The sequence below is a fragment of the Xyrauchen texanus genome, chromosome 2 (genome assembly GCF_025860055.1).
Source record: "Xyrauchen texanus isolate HMW12.3.18 chromosome 2, RBS_HiC_50CHRs, whole genome shotgun sequence".
Taxonomy (NCBI): domain Eukaryota; kingdom Metazoa; phylum Chordata; class Actinopteri; order Cypriniformes; family Catostomidae; genus Xyrauchen; species Xyrauchen texanus.
In genome coordinates this window covers 49975128-49994370 of record NC_068277.1, presented here as the reverse complement: position 1 = coordinate 49994370, position 19243 = coordinate 49975128, and the positions used below count along the sequence as shown (strand labels likewise).

At 37.9% G+C, this 19243-nt stretch overlaps 1 protein-coding gene across 3 annotated transcripts in view; it reads right to left on the bottom strand.

Annotated features, from left to right (window-relative positions):
- Positions 1-2384: 2384 nt before the first annotated feature.
- The window catches only part of LOC127657636 (collagen alpha-6(IV) chain-like), a 167196-nt gene continuing 150337 nt past the window's right edge, over positions 2385-19243 (bottom strand). For 2 of the 3 annotated variants that reach the window (XM_052146505.1, XM_052146510.1), the window contains exons 32-46: positions 18271-18452; positions 18117-18180; positions 17358-17432; positions 17147-17254; positions 16918-17025; positions 16718-16789; positions 14210-14329; positions 13967-14083; positions 13546-13707; positions 13327-13425; positions 12983-13129; positions 12333-12449; positions 6556-6747; positions 6044-6330; positions 2385-5252 (exon numbers count right to left, since the gene is read on the bottom strand). In XM_052146505.1, coding sequence (XP_052002465.1) covers positions 4992-5252; positions 6044-6330; positions 6556-6747; positions 12333-12449; positions 12983-13129; positions 13327-13425; positions 13546-13707; positions 13967-14083; positions 14210-14329; positions 16718-16789; positions 16918-17025; positions 17147-17254; positions 17358-17432; positions 18117-18180; positions 18271-18452 — 2111 coding nt within the window. In that variant the 3' untranslated portion in view covers positions 2385-4991. The remainder of the gene's footprint in view (positions 5253-6043; positions 6331-6555; positions 6748-12332; positions 12450-12982; positions 13130-13326; positions 13426-13545; positions 13708-13966; positions 14084-14209; positions 14330-16717; positions 16790-16917; positions 17026-17146; positions 17255-17357; positions 17433-18116; positions 18181-18270; positions 18453-19243) is intronic. The other variant, XM_052146513.1, reaches the window with a different exon arrangement.

The window sequence follows — 19243 nt, the reverse complement described above, 5'->3', positions numbered from 1 at the left end:
GGATAGTTCTGAGGATCAATTTGAAATAATGTTACATCAGAATATGACATAATGCATGATTTTGTTTGTGAATGTATTTATCCAGCCCACTACGGCTCTTAAAGCCCCAGCTCTTTGTTTTTGTTATTTTTTAGAATATTGTTATGGGCTCTGCACAATCAGCATATAATGTACCTGAGGATTACAATGTTCTGAGGATCATATTTCAAATATAACACATCAGAATATGGTGGTACTGCTCTGATGTTCTCTGATTTGTAAAAAAAAAATATTTTTGGAAATAAAATAGCAATGAAAATAGGCACTGGCATACACTGTACCTGTCAAATCTCGATGATGAAGCATAATGTAATGTTTCATTTCATTAGTCCATCATTTACTCAAACCCACCACCATTACCTTTTGAGAATATTATACATTTTATATGACAGTTTCTATACGATATTGGACAGTTACAATATTGGATAGCCAATATACTTTACCTATTTTATATTACGTTCTTGGATTCATAGTATATCTAGAAACTGATCAGAATCAGAATGAGGTTTATTGCCAAGTATGCTTACACCCACAAGGATTTTTTATTGGTGACAGAAGCTTCCATGCGCAGACAATACAAGACAAAGAGATAAAAACAAATTTATAAAAAAAAAAAAAAAAAAGCAAATAGAACATTTAAGTATATATAGAAATACACAAATGATGTAATATTTAATATTGTAAGTCTATTACAGGTCCTTCTCAAAAAATTAGCATATTGTGATAAAGGTCATTATTTTCCATAATGTAATGATAAAAATTAAACTTTCATATATTTTAGATTCATTGCACACCAACTGAAATATTTCAGGTCTTTTATTGTTTTAATACTGATGATTTTGGCATACAGTTCATGAAAACCCAAAATTCCTATCTCAAAAAATTAGCATATTTCATCCGACCAATAAAAGAAGTGTTTTTAATACCAAAAAAAAGTCAACCTTCAAATAATTATGTTCAGTTATGCACTCAATACTTGGTCGGGAATCCTTTTGCAGAAATGACTGCTTCAATGCGGCGTGGCATGGAGGCAATCAGCCTGTGGCACTGCTGAGGTGTTATGGAGGCCCAGGATGCTTCGATAGCGGCCTTAAGCTCATCCAGAGTGTTGGGTCTTGCGTCTCTCAACTTTCTCTTCACAATATCCCACAGATTCTCTATGGGGTTCAGGTCAGGAGAGTTGGCAGGCCAATTGAGCACAGTAATACCATGGTCAGTAAACCATTTACCAGTGGTTTTGGCACTGTGAGCAGGTGCCAGGTCGTGCTGAAAAATGAAATCTTCATCTCCATAAAGCTTTTCAGCAGATGGAAGCATGAAGTGCTCCAAAATCTCCTGATAGCTAGCTGCATTGACCCTGCCCTTGATAAAACACAGTGGACCAACACCAGCAGCTGACATGGCACCCCAGACCATCACTGACTGTGGATACTTGACACTGGACTTCAGGCATTTTGGCATTTCCTTCTCCCCAGTCTTCCTCCAGACTCTGGCACCTTGATTTCCGAATGACATGCAAAATTTGCTTTCATCCGAAAAAAGTACTTTGGACCACTGAGCAACAGTCCAGTGCTGCTTCTCTGTAGCCCAGGTCAGGCGCTTCTGCCGCTGTTTCTGGTTCAAAAGTGGCTTGACCTGGGGAATGCGGGGATGTTTCTACTCCAGACTCAGTCCACTGCTTCCACGAGGTCCCCCAAGGTCTGGAATCGGTCCTTCTCCACAATCTTCCTCAGGGTCCGGTCACCTCTTCTCGTTGTGCAGCGTTTTTTGCCACACTTTTGCCTTCCCACAGACTTCCCACTGAGGTGCCTTGATACAGCACTCTGGGAACAGCCTATTTGTTCAGAAATTTCTTTCTGTGTCTTACCCTCTTGCTTGAGGGTGTCAGTGATGGCCTTCTGGACAGCAGTCAGGTCGGCAGTCTTACCCATGATTGCGGTTTTGAGTAATGAAACAGGCTGGGAGTTTTTAAAAGCCTCAGGAATCTTTTTCAGGTGTTTAGAGTTAATTAGTTGATTCAGATGATTAGGTTAATAGCTTGTTTAGAGACCCTTTTCATGATATGCTAATTTTTTGAGATAGGAATTTTGGGTTTTCATGAGTTGTATGCCAAAATCATCAGTATTAGAACAATAAAAGACCTGAGATATTTCAGTTGGTGTGCAATGAATCTAAAATATATGAAAGTTAAATTTTTATCATTACATTATGGAAAATAATGACCTTTATCACAATATGCTAATTTTTTGAGAAGGACCTGTATTTTCTCTATCCCACTATGGTCCATTATTATTATCTTTTACTTTAGAGTATATGTATTTTGGCATTAGGTGTAGGCTATACTGTATTTAAATTGCATTGCTCTGTATTTCATATCTTATAAAAAAGAAAGCCTACAATATAAATGTTGGCCAGTATGTTTATGATGCTCTTGGGTTCATAACTAAATATATATACAAGCAAGAATAATGTTAATATTATCTACTTTTATCAACTTTTCTACGTCACAGCATGGTGCCATATTTAACAAAGCAAATCCACAGGAAATATATTTAATATAGTAGTTCCACTATTAATAAACATACAAAACCAAAGTTTTAATAAACTGTATTTAACAAAATATTGCCAATAAAAATACACTTATGAAAAAGATTTTCAGTATTGTTTATTGTAAATGCAAATGATAATTATTTATGAACAGACAATGAAGTTGCGGCTGCTGTATGCTGCTTATGATACGCGCATAAAGGCATACAGTAGTTCACATCCAAATGACAATTGTGTCATAATATACTAACCCTCATGTTGTTCTAAACTCATATGACTTTCTTCCGTGGAATGCAAAATGAGAAGTTAGGCAGAATGTTACCCTCTCAGTAAATATTTACTTTCTTTTTCCACACAATAACAGTGAATGGAAACTGAGGCTAACACTCTTGCAAACACTAAATGAATAACAGTTTGAAAGTTTTCTTTGACAGGTTCAATATATGTACTCCCTGCGAGCATTCAGATCAAACATTTACACCATTATATGAAATACTGGAAAAGGTCTTCTCATATTTACTATCAGAATGTATAATACAAATGTATGATTAATTAATAGAATTAACCAGGTTCTGAAATTATACATCTCAGGGAATCAAAGCAGTAAAAAACTATAATGATAAATGCAAATAGTCTTCTTATGAAAGCCAATATTCAAAATGTTTATTTTTAGAAAATAAGTGTCCTAAATTACGTAAACTCGTTGTCTTTGCTTCATGTACAGTACATCTTTCTATCAGTGGGATGAATTGAATATAGCATAATCGAATCACTTACAAACACATGATGAAATGTAACATAATAAAGGAGGGAAAAAAAAATATTTACTCAAGGCTACTAATGCGAGACTGAAAGGCTTAGTGGCCATAGTGGTTTTATATAAACGATCAGACTGGTCTATATATCTGCAAACCTGATTCATAAAGTGAATTAGACATGTAACAAAAAGCCATTAACATTTTGAGTATACAAATATATAAACCAAATCATTCTAACACCCTCACAAACATATCAAAAAATGTGTCAAATTTATTTTCAAACACACATTTTTTGGTCATGCAGTGAATTACGGATGAAAATTATACCTTCAAAGACCAAGAGATGAACTGTTAAAGGGATAGTTCACCTAAAAAATTTAAATTCATGCCATCCCAGATGTGTTTGGTTTCTTCTGCTGAACACAAACGAAGATTTTTAGGAGGATATTTAAGATCTGTATGTCCTTACAATGCAAGTGAATGGTGACCAAAACTTTGAAGCCCCAAAAAACACATAAGAGGCAGCATAAAAGTAATCCATACTCCAGTGGCTAAATCCATATCTTCAGAAGAGATATGATAGCTGTGGGTGAAAAACAGCTCAATTTCTAGTCCTTTTTTTTACTATAAATTCTCAGTATATACCCAGTAGGTGGCATTATGCATGAAGACTGAGAATCACCAAAAACAAAAAAGTAAAAGTGGAGATTTATAGTAAACAATGACCTAAATATTGATCTGTTTCTCACCCACAGCTATCATATCACTTCAGAAGACATGGATTAAAGTACTGCAGTCTTATGTATAACTTTTACACTGTCTTTATCTGATTTTTGGAGCTTCAAAGCTTTTTTGGTGCCCATTAATTTGCATTGTATGGACCAACAGAGCTGAAATATTCTGGGATGGCATGAGCACAAGCAAATGATGAGAGATAATTATTTTTGTGTGAACTATCCCTTTAAAATCTGTAAAGTGATAAACATAATCATCATTAATGTTTGATGGATGTTTAAAAGGCCTAGGTGAATTTACTTAGATCAACTGCACATGATGTGAAAAAACCTTGACATAATTTTTCAAATATTCACTTCAGTGCAATTCATATTGGATCCATTATTATGGGGTTAGATAATCATAAGTGTTTTAAGTGATCTCACTCTTTGACATAGATTAAAACGTGCTGGCTTGTCCATTTTCGCCAATGCTAAACAAGAAAGACGCTCTGGTCAACACCATTATTAGAGAAGCACCAATATCGGCTAGTGAAGCTAATACAGAGTATAGTGTACTTGAAATGTAGTAACAACCAGCTTAATCAGAAGTCATCCACTGGGAGTTTGGAAAGCATCTGACCGACAATTAATGTAAACACATACATATTTCAAATATGTAATGTAGCACCACTGTTGATAATAAGCAGGTAAAGAGAGAAAAAATCTCTTCATTTCTTTTCATTCAAACCCCCATATTATCCATCACATTACCACTGCTGGGTGTCATACAGTCCTTAGGTCAAGGGCATGATATCAAATCCCTCAGTTCACTTTTTTTCCTTTATCATCAAACGCCTCTTCTCATCTCACCCACACTTCCTGTTTAAGTCTCTTTCTCCTGCATCTACAGAAGCTACAAGATCTACAGAAGCTACAAGATCTTCATGCAGACTTGACAGCGACTGATGCGTGATCGGTACTGCTCTCCTTTCAGTGTCTCCTGGGATGGACTCTGGACGAACTGTTCGTCCCGCTCTACCGTGGTCAACCAGAAACTGTACTTGTTGGCAAAGTAGTGGCAGGTGCCGCGGGCACCATTGCACTCAATAAAGGGTGTGGCACGGAAATCCTCCAGACAAGAACCAGGAGACACCAAAGACTGACCGCCTCCCTCTGCACCTGCGGCCGTGTGCTGAAGGAAAGACACAACTGTTTATATACAGTCATAAGCACACATTTTGACTTTGTTGAAACTATATTTTTGCAATTTAATATTGTAATCTGCCTTTATTGCTCTTCTGCTGCTGATTTCACAGTAATGACATAAAGACTTAAAGGTACGACCTAAGTCAAATATAGTTTCAATTGTTTATATATGAATCACTGACAGGTATAAACGACATATAAGCACATTTAATCAACTCATTATAATTTTTAGTTGGTTTGATAGTCATTAGCTGATTATTTTATCACAACCAAAGGTAAATCTGCCTTTGTACCATTTACCATTAAGAAAACAAGCTTTTTTTTATTTGAAATGTTTGTAAAAAAAAATAACAAACCGTGGTCATGATTGTATACAGACATGAATCCTAAAAATCACATAAAGGCAGCATAAAAGTAATCCATAAGACTTCAGCGGTTTAATCCATGTCTTCAGAAGCATTATATAGGTGTAGGTGAGAAACAGATCAATATTTAAGTCCTTTATTACAAGAAAATCTCCTCCCTCCCCAGTAGGTGGGGATATGCATGAAGACTGACAATCTTCAAAAAAAAAAAGAAGAATGTGAATGTGGAGATTTATTGTAAAACAGGACTTAAATATTAATCTGTTTCTCAACCACACTTATAAAATCCCTTCTGAAGGTATGGATTTAACCACTGGAGTCATATGGATTACTTTTATGCTGCCTTTATGTGCTTTTTGGAGCTATCTTTACTACATTGTATTGCAATGTGAGATTGTTTACTGAATTTTACCATCAGAAAGGAATAACCAATCCACAGACTTCTCCAGCCCTGAGGGCATGTAGGTATGGAGAGATCTTGACTATGGACAGCGATTGCTTGAGCAGGGGCCTCGCACACTGAGCAGCGACTAATGTACTGAGAAATCTGCTGATCTGCCACAGGCATCATGGGAATGGGCGCCGTGGTGGACAGCCAATAGGATTTGTCATTGCGGCTGGCATAGTAACAAAGTTCATTGACTGTGCAGTACAAGAAGGGGATAGTGCTGAAATGAGTCAGGCAGGAACCAGGCAAACCTGTGATGAAGAGAACATTTCAATTCAACTGAATTATCTTTAATTGCATCATATTGTGTCAAGTCAACTCATTAGTGTGTCCTGTATATAAATGCCTATATACACAGTTCACAACAGACTGATCTACAACAATATTCTAGTTAGTGTTTACATACTGTAATTTGTTAGTCATGCAATTCCAAAAATAGTTATAAGTGTATAAATAGTAGTTATATATTGTCTCACCCAGATCCTGACTGTGAGCTTTCTCCTGTCCCTCCACATACAGCAAACTGTAGCCCTCCCACAACTTTGCCATGCCTTGTGGACACATGGGCACCAAGCTGGACTGACTATGTTTTACCATAGTATAGCCAATGCCGCTACTGCGTACAGGTAAACCTGGAGGACCTGGCAACCCTGGTTGGCCAGGGGGACCTGTATAAGACATGTCAAATTAAAACAAAGAACATTAGAGGAGAAGAGATGGCTGAATAATGATAGCAGTGATGCTGTAGTGCCATGTACACAATGTAGAATGTGAGACTGAATAGTTATTGATTTAAACGAATAGTTCACCATAAAATGAAAATTCTGTCATTATTTACTCAACCTCACTCACGTTACGTGTTCATAAGGTGCATCCCAAATGGCAAAGGTCTGCACTATTGTACGTCATTTTGAAATGGAATTAGTGTGATTACTTTGTTAACACTGAAAAGGCAACAAAAAGAAATGTCCTATGAGTACCCAGATGATGCACTTATTCAATCGTTAAAACGGAGTGTGGAATGTTGGATACTTCATGCACTCAGTGCTCGCAGCTTCCTGTACGTACGCTAACTAGCTGCGTTTCTGGTCTGACAAAACAATATGAAGAATGTTGCATCTAGCGAAACTTCAGTGAAGACAGCACCTTCCTAATGTGAGTTGAATGTTTTACCATCACCCCACACGGTGTGAATATGTGTGTTGTTTGAGATACAGGTGTTGAACTGAGGTTGGCTAATGCGCTAAAGCTAGCGGAAACACATCGCATGCGTTTGAAACGTCACTTCCATCAGCCGTTAAATTGAGAATGCTTCTGTGTATTAAAACAAAAAAAACATGTTTTGTAACATGTTGTGTTACATTTTAGATGATACAACACTTTGAAAAATCACATACTACAGGACTGAGTACTTATTGTATGTGCATAGTGTATAGTGCGTCATTTGGGACACAGCTAAAGTGACAAGACACTGTCAAACTCCAAAAAGGACAAAAAAGCATACAAACATAATAAAAGTAGTCCATATGACTGAAGTGGTGTTTTCCAAGTCTTCTGAAGCCACACAATAGCTTTGTGTGAGCAACAGACTGAAATTTAAGTCGGTATTCAATGATATTCTTTAACTCCGCTAGATGCAAATTTTGGGGAGGGCAACATTTTCAGTAAATAATGACTTCACACAAACCTGTCATATAGCTTATGGGCTTTTGGAATAGTTTAATTATACTTTTATGTGGGCTGGGTAATGATAGAGATACCCACATTTTATTTGATTCTGAATCACAAGCTCTCGATTCAATTCCGATTTTGATTCAATAAGATTCTGATTCATTTGGGTATATTTCAGTTATAATGTCCATTTTGCTTACATACTGTATGAAATAAATTCTCTCAGCTAATGCTTATTACAAATTATATATAATTAATTAAATTCTAACAAAGTATTTCATCAATTTGGTCACATTGCAGCTTTTTAAAAATATACAAATTGCATGGTATTCATCAATAAATATGATGTCTTAAAATTGCATATATTATATTGCATATACACTCACCTAAAGGATTATTAGGAACACCATACTAACACTGTGTTTGACCCCCTTTCGCCTTCAGAACTGCCTTAATTCTATGTGGCATTGATTCAACAAGTTGCTGAAAGCATTCTTTAGAAATGTTGGCCCATATTGATAGGATAGCATCTTGCAGTTGATGGAGATTTGTGGGATGCACATCCAGGGCACGAAGCTCCCGTTCCACCACATCCCAAAGATGCTCTATTGGGTTGAGATCTGGTGACTGTGGGGGCCATTTTAGTACAGTGAACTCATTGTCATGTTCAAGAAACCAGTTTGAAATGATTCGAGCTTTGTGACATGGTGCATTATCCTGCTGGAAGTAGCCATCAGAGGATGGGTACATGGTGGCCATAAAGGGATGGACATGGTCAGAAACAATGCTCAGGTAGGCCATGGCATTTATAACGATGCCCAATTGGCACTAAGGGGCCTAAAGTGTGCCAAGAAAACATCCCCCACACCATTACACCATCACCACCAGCCTGCACAGTGGTAACAAGGCATGATGGATCCATGTTCTCATTCTGTTTACGCCAAATTCTGACTCTACCATCTGAATGTCTCAACAGAATTCGAGACTCATCAGACCAGGCAACATTTTTCCAGTCTTCAACTGTCCAATTTTGGTGAGCTCTTGCAAATTGTAGCCTCTTTTTCCTATTTGTAGTGGAGATGAGTGGGTACCCGGTGGGGTCTTCTGCTGTTGTAGCCCATCCGCCTCAAGGTTGTGCGTGTTGTGGCTTCACAAATGCTTTGCTGCATACCTCGGTTGTAACGAGTGGTTATTTCAGGCAAAGTTGCTCTTCTATCAGCTTGAATCAGTCGGCCCATTCTCCTCTGACCTCTAGCATCAACAAGGCATTTTTGCCCACAGGACTGCCGCAAACTGGATGTTTTTCCCTTTTCACACCATTCTTTGTAAACCCTAGAAATGGTTGTGCGTGAAAATCCCAGTAACTGAGCAGATTGTGAAATACTCAGACCGGCCCGTCTGGCACCAACAACCATGCCACGCTCAAAATTGCTTAAATCACCTTTCTTTCCCATTCTAACATTCAGTTTGGAGTTCAGGAGATTGTCTTGACCAGGACCACACCCCTAAATGCATTGAAGCAACTGCCATGTGATTGGTTGATTAGATAATTGCATTAATGAGAAATTGAACAGGTGTTCCTAATAATCCTTTAGGTGAGTGTATACTGTATATTAGTATTTTTATTGTTAAAGCTGTTTTATGTAACTGTGCTCTCTAGCGACATCTATTGTTGAAACATAATTGCAAGCAATTTGCACAAGAATACATGATGTCAGTCCTGTTCTGGCACTCCTCTTCTGGAGGATGAATCTCCCATTTTGACCTTAACTAGACATCAAATGTGAGTGAATATGACTGGAGGCGGAGTCATAACATGCTATTTTCATGTTGATATTAAGTTATACGAGTAAACACAAGTAATGTTTGATTCATACAAGCATATCAAGTGATATAAGCTTCAACAACCCTACCAGAAAACATATCCAAACCAAACATTATAGCAGGTAAACAATTTGGATAACCAAATGGATAACAGATAAACATCCATCTAGACTGCAACGATGCTGTCCTGAACTGTGTGAGTAATACTGATCTGAGTTGAACAGCGTAGATAGTTTCTCCAGCTGGAACACGAGACAGCCGCCACTTCTTTCCCGTGAGTACGGACATGACATTATGATGCAAGGATGAACGTCATAAGCCAGCGATTTTGCACCAAATTGAACCCGACAGCTCAAATTACAAATTATTTTTATAGGCTTACAGTAGTCAATCGGGGTAAGGTAAGGACATTGTTTTGAACACTGATCGTTTATGTACTCAATCAATAATGGTAATTTGTTAATTTTAATCCAAAAAAATCTTACAAAGTGCAGCTTTAACATGCATCAATTGGACTATTTACAAGTATTTACATTGTTATGTAGAACTATTGTCTACATGTATATTTAAGAATAGCAGCAGTTCAGCGAGTGTCTGACAGAAGTGTTAAGGTTGAGCACACTTTAACGAGAGTGGGATCAAATTGTTTTATTACCGCATCCATGCTATGTGTGATTAGAATGAAATGTCTTAAAAGACTGGATTGTGTGGATCTTGTCTTTGGACACACATTACATGGGACGAATCAAACCAAACTTTTTACTTGTGCTAAAATTCGTCACAACCACACTCAAAACACTAGGGAGTAAAATTTACCAATCAGTGGCTAATCACAGATATTTTTAGTTGCATAGGGTGAAATTTGATTGCATATGCGACTGATTTACGCACATTGTAAAAGGCTAGCTTAAAGAGGGTAGCTTTAAGATCGGTCTTAGGATTTTAAGAATATACTGTATATCGGGATATTTGCATTCCTCCAAACAAAAAAAAACAACAGTATACAAGTTCTGAACAACATGAGAGTAAGTAAATAATGTCAGGAATTTCATTTTACTTTTCCTGGTGTAACCTACTGCAGTCAGGTTATTTTATTGATAAAATCCTAAGAAATAACATATTTACTTTATTAAAATTTGTTTCAAATTAAATGTTATCATGTCAAGCACATTTTAGGTTACCTGACAAAATGTTTTTCCAAAGAAAGTAGTACACATACAGTGCATCCGGAAAGTATTCACAAAACTTCTTCAACATTTTGTTATGTTACAGCCTTATTCCAAAATTGATTAAATTCATTATTTTGCTAAAATTTCTACAAACAATACCCCATAATGACAACATGAAAGACGTTTGTTTGAAATCTTTGCAAAAAAAAAAAATTAAAAAAATTAAAATTAAAATTAAAATCACATGTACATAAGTATTCACAGCCTTTGCTCAATACTTTGTTGAAGCACCTTCGGCACCAATTACAGCCTCAAGTCTTGTATGATGCTACAACTTGGCACACCTCTTTTTGGGCAGTTTCTCCCATTTTTCTTTGCAGGAGCTCTCAAGCTCCATCAGGTTGGATGGGGAGTGTAGGTGCACAGCCATTTTCAGATCTCTCCAGAGATGTTCACTCAGGTTCAAGTCTGGCTGGACCACTCAAGGACATTCACAGAGTTGTCCCGTAGCCACTCCTTTGTTATCTTGGCTGTGTGCTTCGGGTCGTTGTCCTGTTGGAAGATGAACCTTCATCCAAGTCTAAGGTCCAGAGTGCTCTAGAGCAGGTTTTCATCAAGGATGTCTCTGTACATTACTGCATTCATCTTTCCCTCGATCCTGACTAGTCACCCAGTTCCTGCCGCTGAAAAACATCCCCACAGCATGATGCTGCCACCACCATGCTTCACTGTAGGAATGGTATTGGTCTGGTGATGAGCGGTGCCTGGTTTCCTCCAGACATGACCCTTGACATTAAAGCCAAACTCCAGGCGGGCTGTCATGTGCCTTTTACTGAGGAGTGGCTTCCGTCTGGCCACTCTATCATACAGGCCTGATTGGTGGAGTGCTGCAGAGATGGTTGTTCTTCTGGAAGGTTCTTCTCTCTCCACAGAGAAATGCTGGAGCTCTGTCAGAGTGACCATTGGGTTCTTGGTCACCTCCTTGACTAAGGCCTTTCTCCCCTGATCGCTCAGTTTGCCCGGCCGGCCAGCTCTAGGAAGAGTCCTGGTGGTTCCAAAGTTCTTCCATTTATGGATGGAGGACACTGTGCTCATTGGGACCTTCAATACTTCAGAAAGTTTTCTGTACCCTTCCCCAGATCTGTGCCTCGATACGATCCTGTCTCGGAGGTCTACAGACAATCTGACATGCACTGTTAACTGTGGGACCTTATATAGACAGGTGCGAATTTCCAAATCATGTCCATTCAACTGAATTTACCACAGGTGGACTCCATTCAAGTTGTAGAAACATCTCAAGGATGATCAGTGGAAACTGGATGCACCTGAGCTCAATTTTGATTGTCATGGCAAAGGCTGTGAATACTTATGTACATGTAATTTTTCTTTCTTTCAAGATTTCAAACAAAATTCTTTCACATTGTCATTATGGGGTATTGTTTGTAGAATTTTGAGGAAAATAATGAATTTAATCAATTTTGGAATAAGGCCGTAACATAACAAAATGAGGAAAAGTTGAAGCGCTGTGAATAATTTCCAGATGCACTGTAAATGAAAGTTGCTGTCTGTGTAACAACTTCTCATTGTACCTTGGGTTCCAGTGGGTCCTTGGATCCCTGAAGATCCAGGCTCACCAAAACCTCCTGGAGATCCAGCTGCACCAACTGGACCAAGTCTACCCACTGGTCCTCTGAATCCTTTGGGACCTAGAGAAAATTGAAAGAAATCAGATGAGTTGATATGTTAAGGCAGAGGCTATTTGCACGAAGTGAAAATATGATTTTACCAGGAACAAACCTTTCTCTCAACTCTCCGACCTTCACCATGACCAAATCACAGTGAGAAAAATCAACTTTCTATTAATTTTTATTTATTATTATTATTAGTAGTAGTAGTAGTATTAAAGGAAATATTAAGAGTGGAGACAGGAAACAAGATGGGGAAAAGTGGGACAAAATACAAGCACATCCACACCGTCCTGACACCCCTCTCCACTGAAGCGATACTAGGAACACCGTTTGTCTTCAATTTCTGTGCTCCCACCAGACTACTGGAGTGAAAATAGCCATGCTGTGTGGCAGGTGCTATTTTACCTAGTGTGAATAGTCACTCTGAAAGTTGAAAAATGTTATACGTACTGGTAATGCTAATTCTCAGTCTTTAAAACAGAACAGAGGATCAGACTTTACAGTACCATGTCTTTTTTTAATCTTTTGCAAAGACTGAAGAAAGCACTTACCTGGGGTACCTGGACTGCCTGGCTGGCCTGGTGTTCCCGGCTGACCAAAAGGCCCATCAAACCCTGGTAGGCCAGGATCCCCAAGTGGCCGAGTTAGGTTGGTAGGTGCGGCTACACTGCCTGGACGCCCCTTACGACCAGGATAACCTGAAATGACAATATCATTGGCATGGGTTGGTGTATTCAGACAATGTTTTGGATTTAAATTTGTATATTTTGGTGTTTTATTTTTTAGAATGGTTTTTAAAATGCAAAATGCTCTTTGACACGTTTCAGATTAATAATTCATCAACATGTTATAAATAATATAAAACGGCCTATTAAGGGTACAATATTTTACTAACCCTTCTCTCCTTTGTTTCCTTGCCTGCCGTAAATCCCTGATTCTCCAGGAAATCCTGGTGGCCCAGGTATACCACTAAAACCAGCATCACCTTTTTGTCCTTTAAATAAATTCAGAGAGAAAGAAAGCACAAAAATAACTACAATAAAACAGTAAAAGTAGGTGAAAATAATTAAAGCAGTCAAAATGTTATGTGTCAACACAATAGCAAACAGATTACCTTTGAATCCAGGGTTGCCTTGTAATCCAATGCCTCCAGAAACACCTGGGTCTCCACGTGCTCCTGGTATGCCGGGTAGTCCAGGGTATCCGGCATCTCCTCTGTCTCCTTGGACTGTTCCAGGGCCTGGTGGACCAGGAAGGCCAGGAGGGCCAATGGTACCTAAAAATGATCCACAAAAGCTATATTACAAGAACTATAAGCAACAGGTATACCAAGAGGTCAAAGCAAATTAGACTTACAGTAAGTGCAAGTTGCAAAGACTACTGCAAACCCTCTAAATCAGATAAAGTATTTTATATGTCTCATATATAAGTCTCACAAGCATACAGCCCCAGCAGAATGTATTCTGGTAAAGCATAAAACAGACAATAAGGAAAAAATAAAATAATAGGGAAGAGAATATAGCAATTTCCATTACCTTCTCGTCCATCTAATCCGGGAAGTCCAGAGTCTCCGAGAGGACCTGGGATATAAGAAGAACTAGGTTGGCCAGGGGGGCCTGGATTACCAGGGTAGCCTCGTCGACCAGGGGCACCTGAAAACCAACATTTCATAATCATCAAATCCATAAACTGCATACAAATAAAGTACAAACAAAGCTGGTCAGAACAGCTTTCTTTCTTGAGGTCTTTTTCATTTTTCTAGTGAATATGATCTTCACCATTCTCTCCTTTAAATCCTCTTTCTCCAGGCAAGCCACGGGAACCGGGCTGTGATGGGCCTCTCTCTCCCTTCAGGCCATCCCTACCAGGGGCTCCTGGCTGACCACCTTCAATCACACCTGAAGAAATAGGTTAAATAAATAAGCAGTCATTAGAGTGTCTGTTCAAGTTTAAGGCTTAGACCATGTTTACACCTGGTATTACAATGCGTCTCAGGTGATCCAATCATATGTGGTCAGGTGAGACACATTGCTGTTTACACCTGGTCACTCATAGGCTTCTCCTGTGACCAGGTGTGTTCGGATTTCAAGAGGTCTCCGATTGGTTTTCTTGTCTGTTTTGTTAAGATGTCTTTTTTTGTTTATTTTTCTGTACAGTGAAAGGCACATTTAAATGAAACATTATTATTATTATTAGTTGAACTGTAATACATTGCTAGTCAAGTGATTGCAACATGGCGATCCCCAAGAGAGGGTTACCCGCTCAATTAGAATAAAAACTTTTTCTAGGGCACTAAGAAGACTATTCATTATCACAGTACTAGCCTATTGATTTCTTTGTGGAAAAAAATGACACCTTTAACTTAAATCTAAGCCACATCCACACTAACCCTTTTTAAGTTTGAAAACAGCGTTTTTGAAAGTCTGCATTTGCATTGAGAAAAATGCACTTCCATTGTGGATAACAGGTGTAAACATAGCAAAATGAATGCTACTTCAAACGATAATGGATTAGGCTACATATGTAGCCATATGGCAATTCAATATATTTAGATTATTATGAATTAGCTCTGAAATGGCTCAAAAGTAATTTATTTTAGTATTTTCTTAATCAATTGAACAGCCTTTGTAAGTACAACTTTGTGTGTAATTTACAGTATGATAGCCCAACACCATTGAAAGACTCTCTTCCATAACATCTAAAGCTGAATTTGATGAATTTTCAATCAATTTCAGCCATCAGCATATGACAAAATAGTAATTTGAAAATCAGAGTGAGTTGTACATGAAACAGCGTCTCTCAGTGGGTGACTGCTAACAGCCTCAGTGACTCAACTCCCTGCTGACGTCATGTTTGATATTATTACTGGCTGTCAGTGGGACGAACTCTCATGGCTTTGCACTGACAATGAGCTTCTCAAAGTCAAGAACTCAAAAGCCATTGCACTGATCAGATCTGGGGTATGTTTCTCAGAACCATCGACGCAAGTTACAATGATACTTATTTGTCGCATCAACATGCAGCTTTTGCACATTAAACAGCTTTCTGAAGTATGTTTAAATAAGTTATTATAATTTGATATCCTCAGAAGATATCACTCCATCCCCTGCATAACGGCATTAACAACAACTCTATACTCCTAAACCAATGAGCTTCGAACAATGGATGTGTGAAATAGTTTTGGGGAAGCAGTCGTGACTAGTAGGTCAATTTCTCCAAAAATGCATCGTACTATGGTGCTAAAACAGTGAGTTTTGTAGTTTTATGGGAAACACACCCCAGTTCGGATCCAAACTTTTTCCTCAGCAAAGCTACATATTGCAAATTAGAGTTTATACATGGTGATTGTGTAATCAAGGATTTTCTGAGGTGCTTCTACATTGAAATGACTAATAATACAAGTACATAATTCAGTCTCATTTTATGCAAACAGTCACTGTAGCCAAGTAAATTCAATATTATAAAGGCATTGAATTAAAGTCTATTTAAAAATATTGAAAGCGTGTTTCCCACTGTTTTTAACTAAATGAACATGAGGAAGAATGAAATCTAATCATTTTCATCGATATGCACTTTAATACTATACTTTCATATATTTTTACTAAAAAACATTTTTTGGGAATGAACAAAAGTTGTGCAAAAACTAAAAATATAATATTGCATAATACTAAATTATTACTCAGGGACTCAGTCAAGTTTTTAATATAATTTTATTTATTTTTTTATTAATTTGAGAGGATTAGATTTGTGTTTTAAAAGCAGAATTTTTCTTTCTTTTTTAAATTTACCTTTACCTGGGGCTTTTATTTTGACACTGAAAGTACTGTGTGTGTTACAAATGTTCAGCGTCTGATGAAACACTTTCATCTCCTCCTTTTCTTTTTTTTACTTTGCTGCATTTGTAGATTTGTATATTAACTTACATCGTTTGAAATTGCGCAATTGCTTGAACATGCAGTACTTTTATTTTGCAAAGCATGTGAACTCCTCTAAAAGATCTAAAGCGCATGAGCCCCACGCGTGCGTCACCCATTTATTCTGTAGCGTGCACAGACCACGTTTATCCATCTTTAATTGCAGCCTTTTGCACTTTCATAATCATATAGGAACATATTGCCATTTTTATTTTATTTTGATTAATTTAGCAGCCCTGAAGTATTGTGAAGTTAGTCTAGTTATGCCTTTTATGAAACTTAATTGTAAAATAAATATCACATTAAAATCATCAATATTCAATATACTGTATTGCCCAGCCCTAGAGTGGACGTGGTCTTAGATCAACTTACCTGGAACTCCAGGGGGCCCCTTGGAGCCTGGAAGACCATTGAGTCCATCTAAACCTGGTGAGCCTGGCAGACCTGAAGTGAGATATAGGTAAAGTGTATTTCAGAAATGGGAAATATTTAGTTTGGTGTAAGAAATATTTATTAAAAATGGAAAATTGCACTATATCTTGAAGTTGGGAAAGTCCATGTTCTTGATGAACCTTTTTCTCCTGCTGGACCTACAGGTCCAAGACGACCTGACTCTCCATCACGTCCCTTCTGTCCTGGATAACCATTGAGACCCCTACTGCCTGAGAGACCTGGCGGGCCTTTGATCAAATATGAAGACATTAGACATGCAAAGAGATTTCAAAAAGCTACAAATTCTCAACTGTGAATCAAATCACCAGGATAATGGAATCATAAGAGTGGTTGCAAAATTCCAATTACCACCAAATCCTGGTGCTCCTGGCTCTCCAGGATAACCTTTCTGGCCTTGGTATCCTGAGGCTCCTGGGAAACCTGGTTCACCTTGTTCACCAGGACGTCCTGGACCACCTGGTTATTAAACATACAAGGAAAATAAAATAAAATGAGCGATTCTTAAGATATTAATAGATATTTAATCCATATTAAGAGACTCGAAAAAAGTCGCACTTACCTGTGAATCCAGAACTTCCCACCATACCTTTTGGTCCAGGGGGCCCAGGTAATGAATACGAGTCACCTTTCTCTCCTTAAAGACAAAGGTTTAAAGGGATTCAATAATACTGTTTATAGCATACCATTCCATTCACTACCTGAACTGTTGTTTCAAAGGTTAGAGTAGTGTTTGTTAGGAAGGGATTTTATAATTCAGAAATACCATGTTAAGATCTTAAAAGGATAGTTCACCCAAAAATAACAATTCTTTGTTTAATAAACCTCATGGTATTCCAAACCAGTAAGACTTTTCTTGGAACATAAAAGGAGATGCAAGGCAGAATGTTAGCCTCAGTCATCATTCACTTTCATTGCATCTATTTTCAAATTCAAATCAAATGACTTTATTGTCATTCAAACATATACAACACAAGTGCAACAGTGGGTGAAAGTCTTGGGTGCAGTTCCGAGCAACATAGCAGTCATGACAGTGATGAGACATATACCAATTTACAATAAACATCAAATTTACACAACACAATTTACACATCTAATATACACATAATTGAATCATTATTTTCCATACAATGAAAGCAAATGGTGACTCATGCTAGCTTTCTGATAAATATTTCCTTTTGTGTTCCTTGAATGAATGTTATATTGGTTTGGAACAATATAAGTTGAGTAAATGATCACAGACTTTAAATATTTGGGTGAATTATCCCTTTAAATAATTATTATACAACACTTAATATTGACAGAATCACACAGATCTTACCTTTTCCACCGGGCTGCCCTTGACTACCTGGAAACCCTTGAAATCCAGGTCCACCATCATCACCCTGCCATGAAGACAAGACAAAATGTTTATGGTATGCCTTTAAAGTTAAGTTTAATATTCTTGAACTATGGCTTGAATACAGATTGCTTACCCTCGGTCCTGGCATGCCAGGGAAGCCCATGACACCAGGTGATCCTTTGGGTCCAGGGAAGCCAGAGGAGCCAGGAATACCAGGGTTTCCAGGCTGGCCAGGAAAACCTTTTGCTTGGTTGGCAATACCAGGTCGTCCAGGTAACCCTGGACGTCCAGGTGTCCCCGAGAAACCCTTATCACCTGTTAAAAAACAAGATATTATTTTAATTAAGATTGTAATGGCTTTTTTATTATTATGTTGCACCACTCTCAGCAAGTTCAGTCACAAAGACAACTGAATGGCATATATTGTCTTTCCAGTCATCCCACATGCAAGTAAATTTGCATGTAATTTACAGTATGATAGCCTAACACCATTGAAAGACTCTCTTCCATAACATCTAAGGCTGAATTTTCAATCAATTTCAGCCATCAGCATATGACAAAATAGTAATTTGAAAATCAGAGTGAGTTGTACATGAAACAGCGTCTCTCAGTGGGTGACTGCTAACAGCCTCAGTGACTCAACTCCCTGCTGACGTCATGTTTGATATTATTACTGGCTGTCAGTGGGACGAACTCTCATGGCTTTGCACTGACCAATGAGCTTCTCAAAGTCAAGAACTCAAAAGCCATTGCACTGCTCAGATCTGGGGTACGTTTCTCAGAACCATTGTTAGCTACAAATGGACACAAGTTGCAATGATACTTATTTGTCGCATCAACATGCAGCTTTCGCACATTAAACAGCTTTCTGAAGTATGTTTAAATACGTTATTATAATTTGATATCCTCAGAACTTATCACTCCATCCCAGATTGTAATTCAGTCTATTACAATCTTTATGTTTGCATGGTACACCTGTTCTAATTTCGATGACAGGGAAGCAGAGATAAACATCAGAGGCAGTAGTATTTAGTGAACATATGCAGTTGTTGCTTGAAGGAGCAATTCCGGCCTGATTTAAAAAAAATGTTTTGGGTGTAACTTAA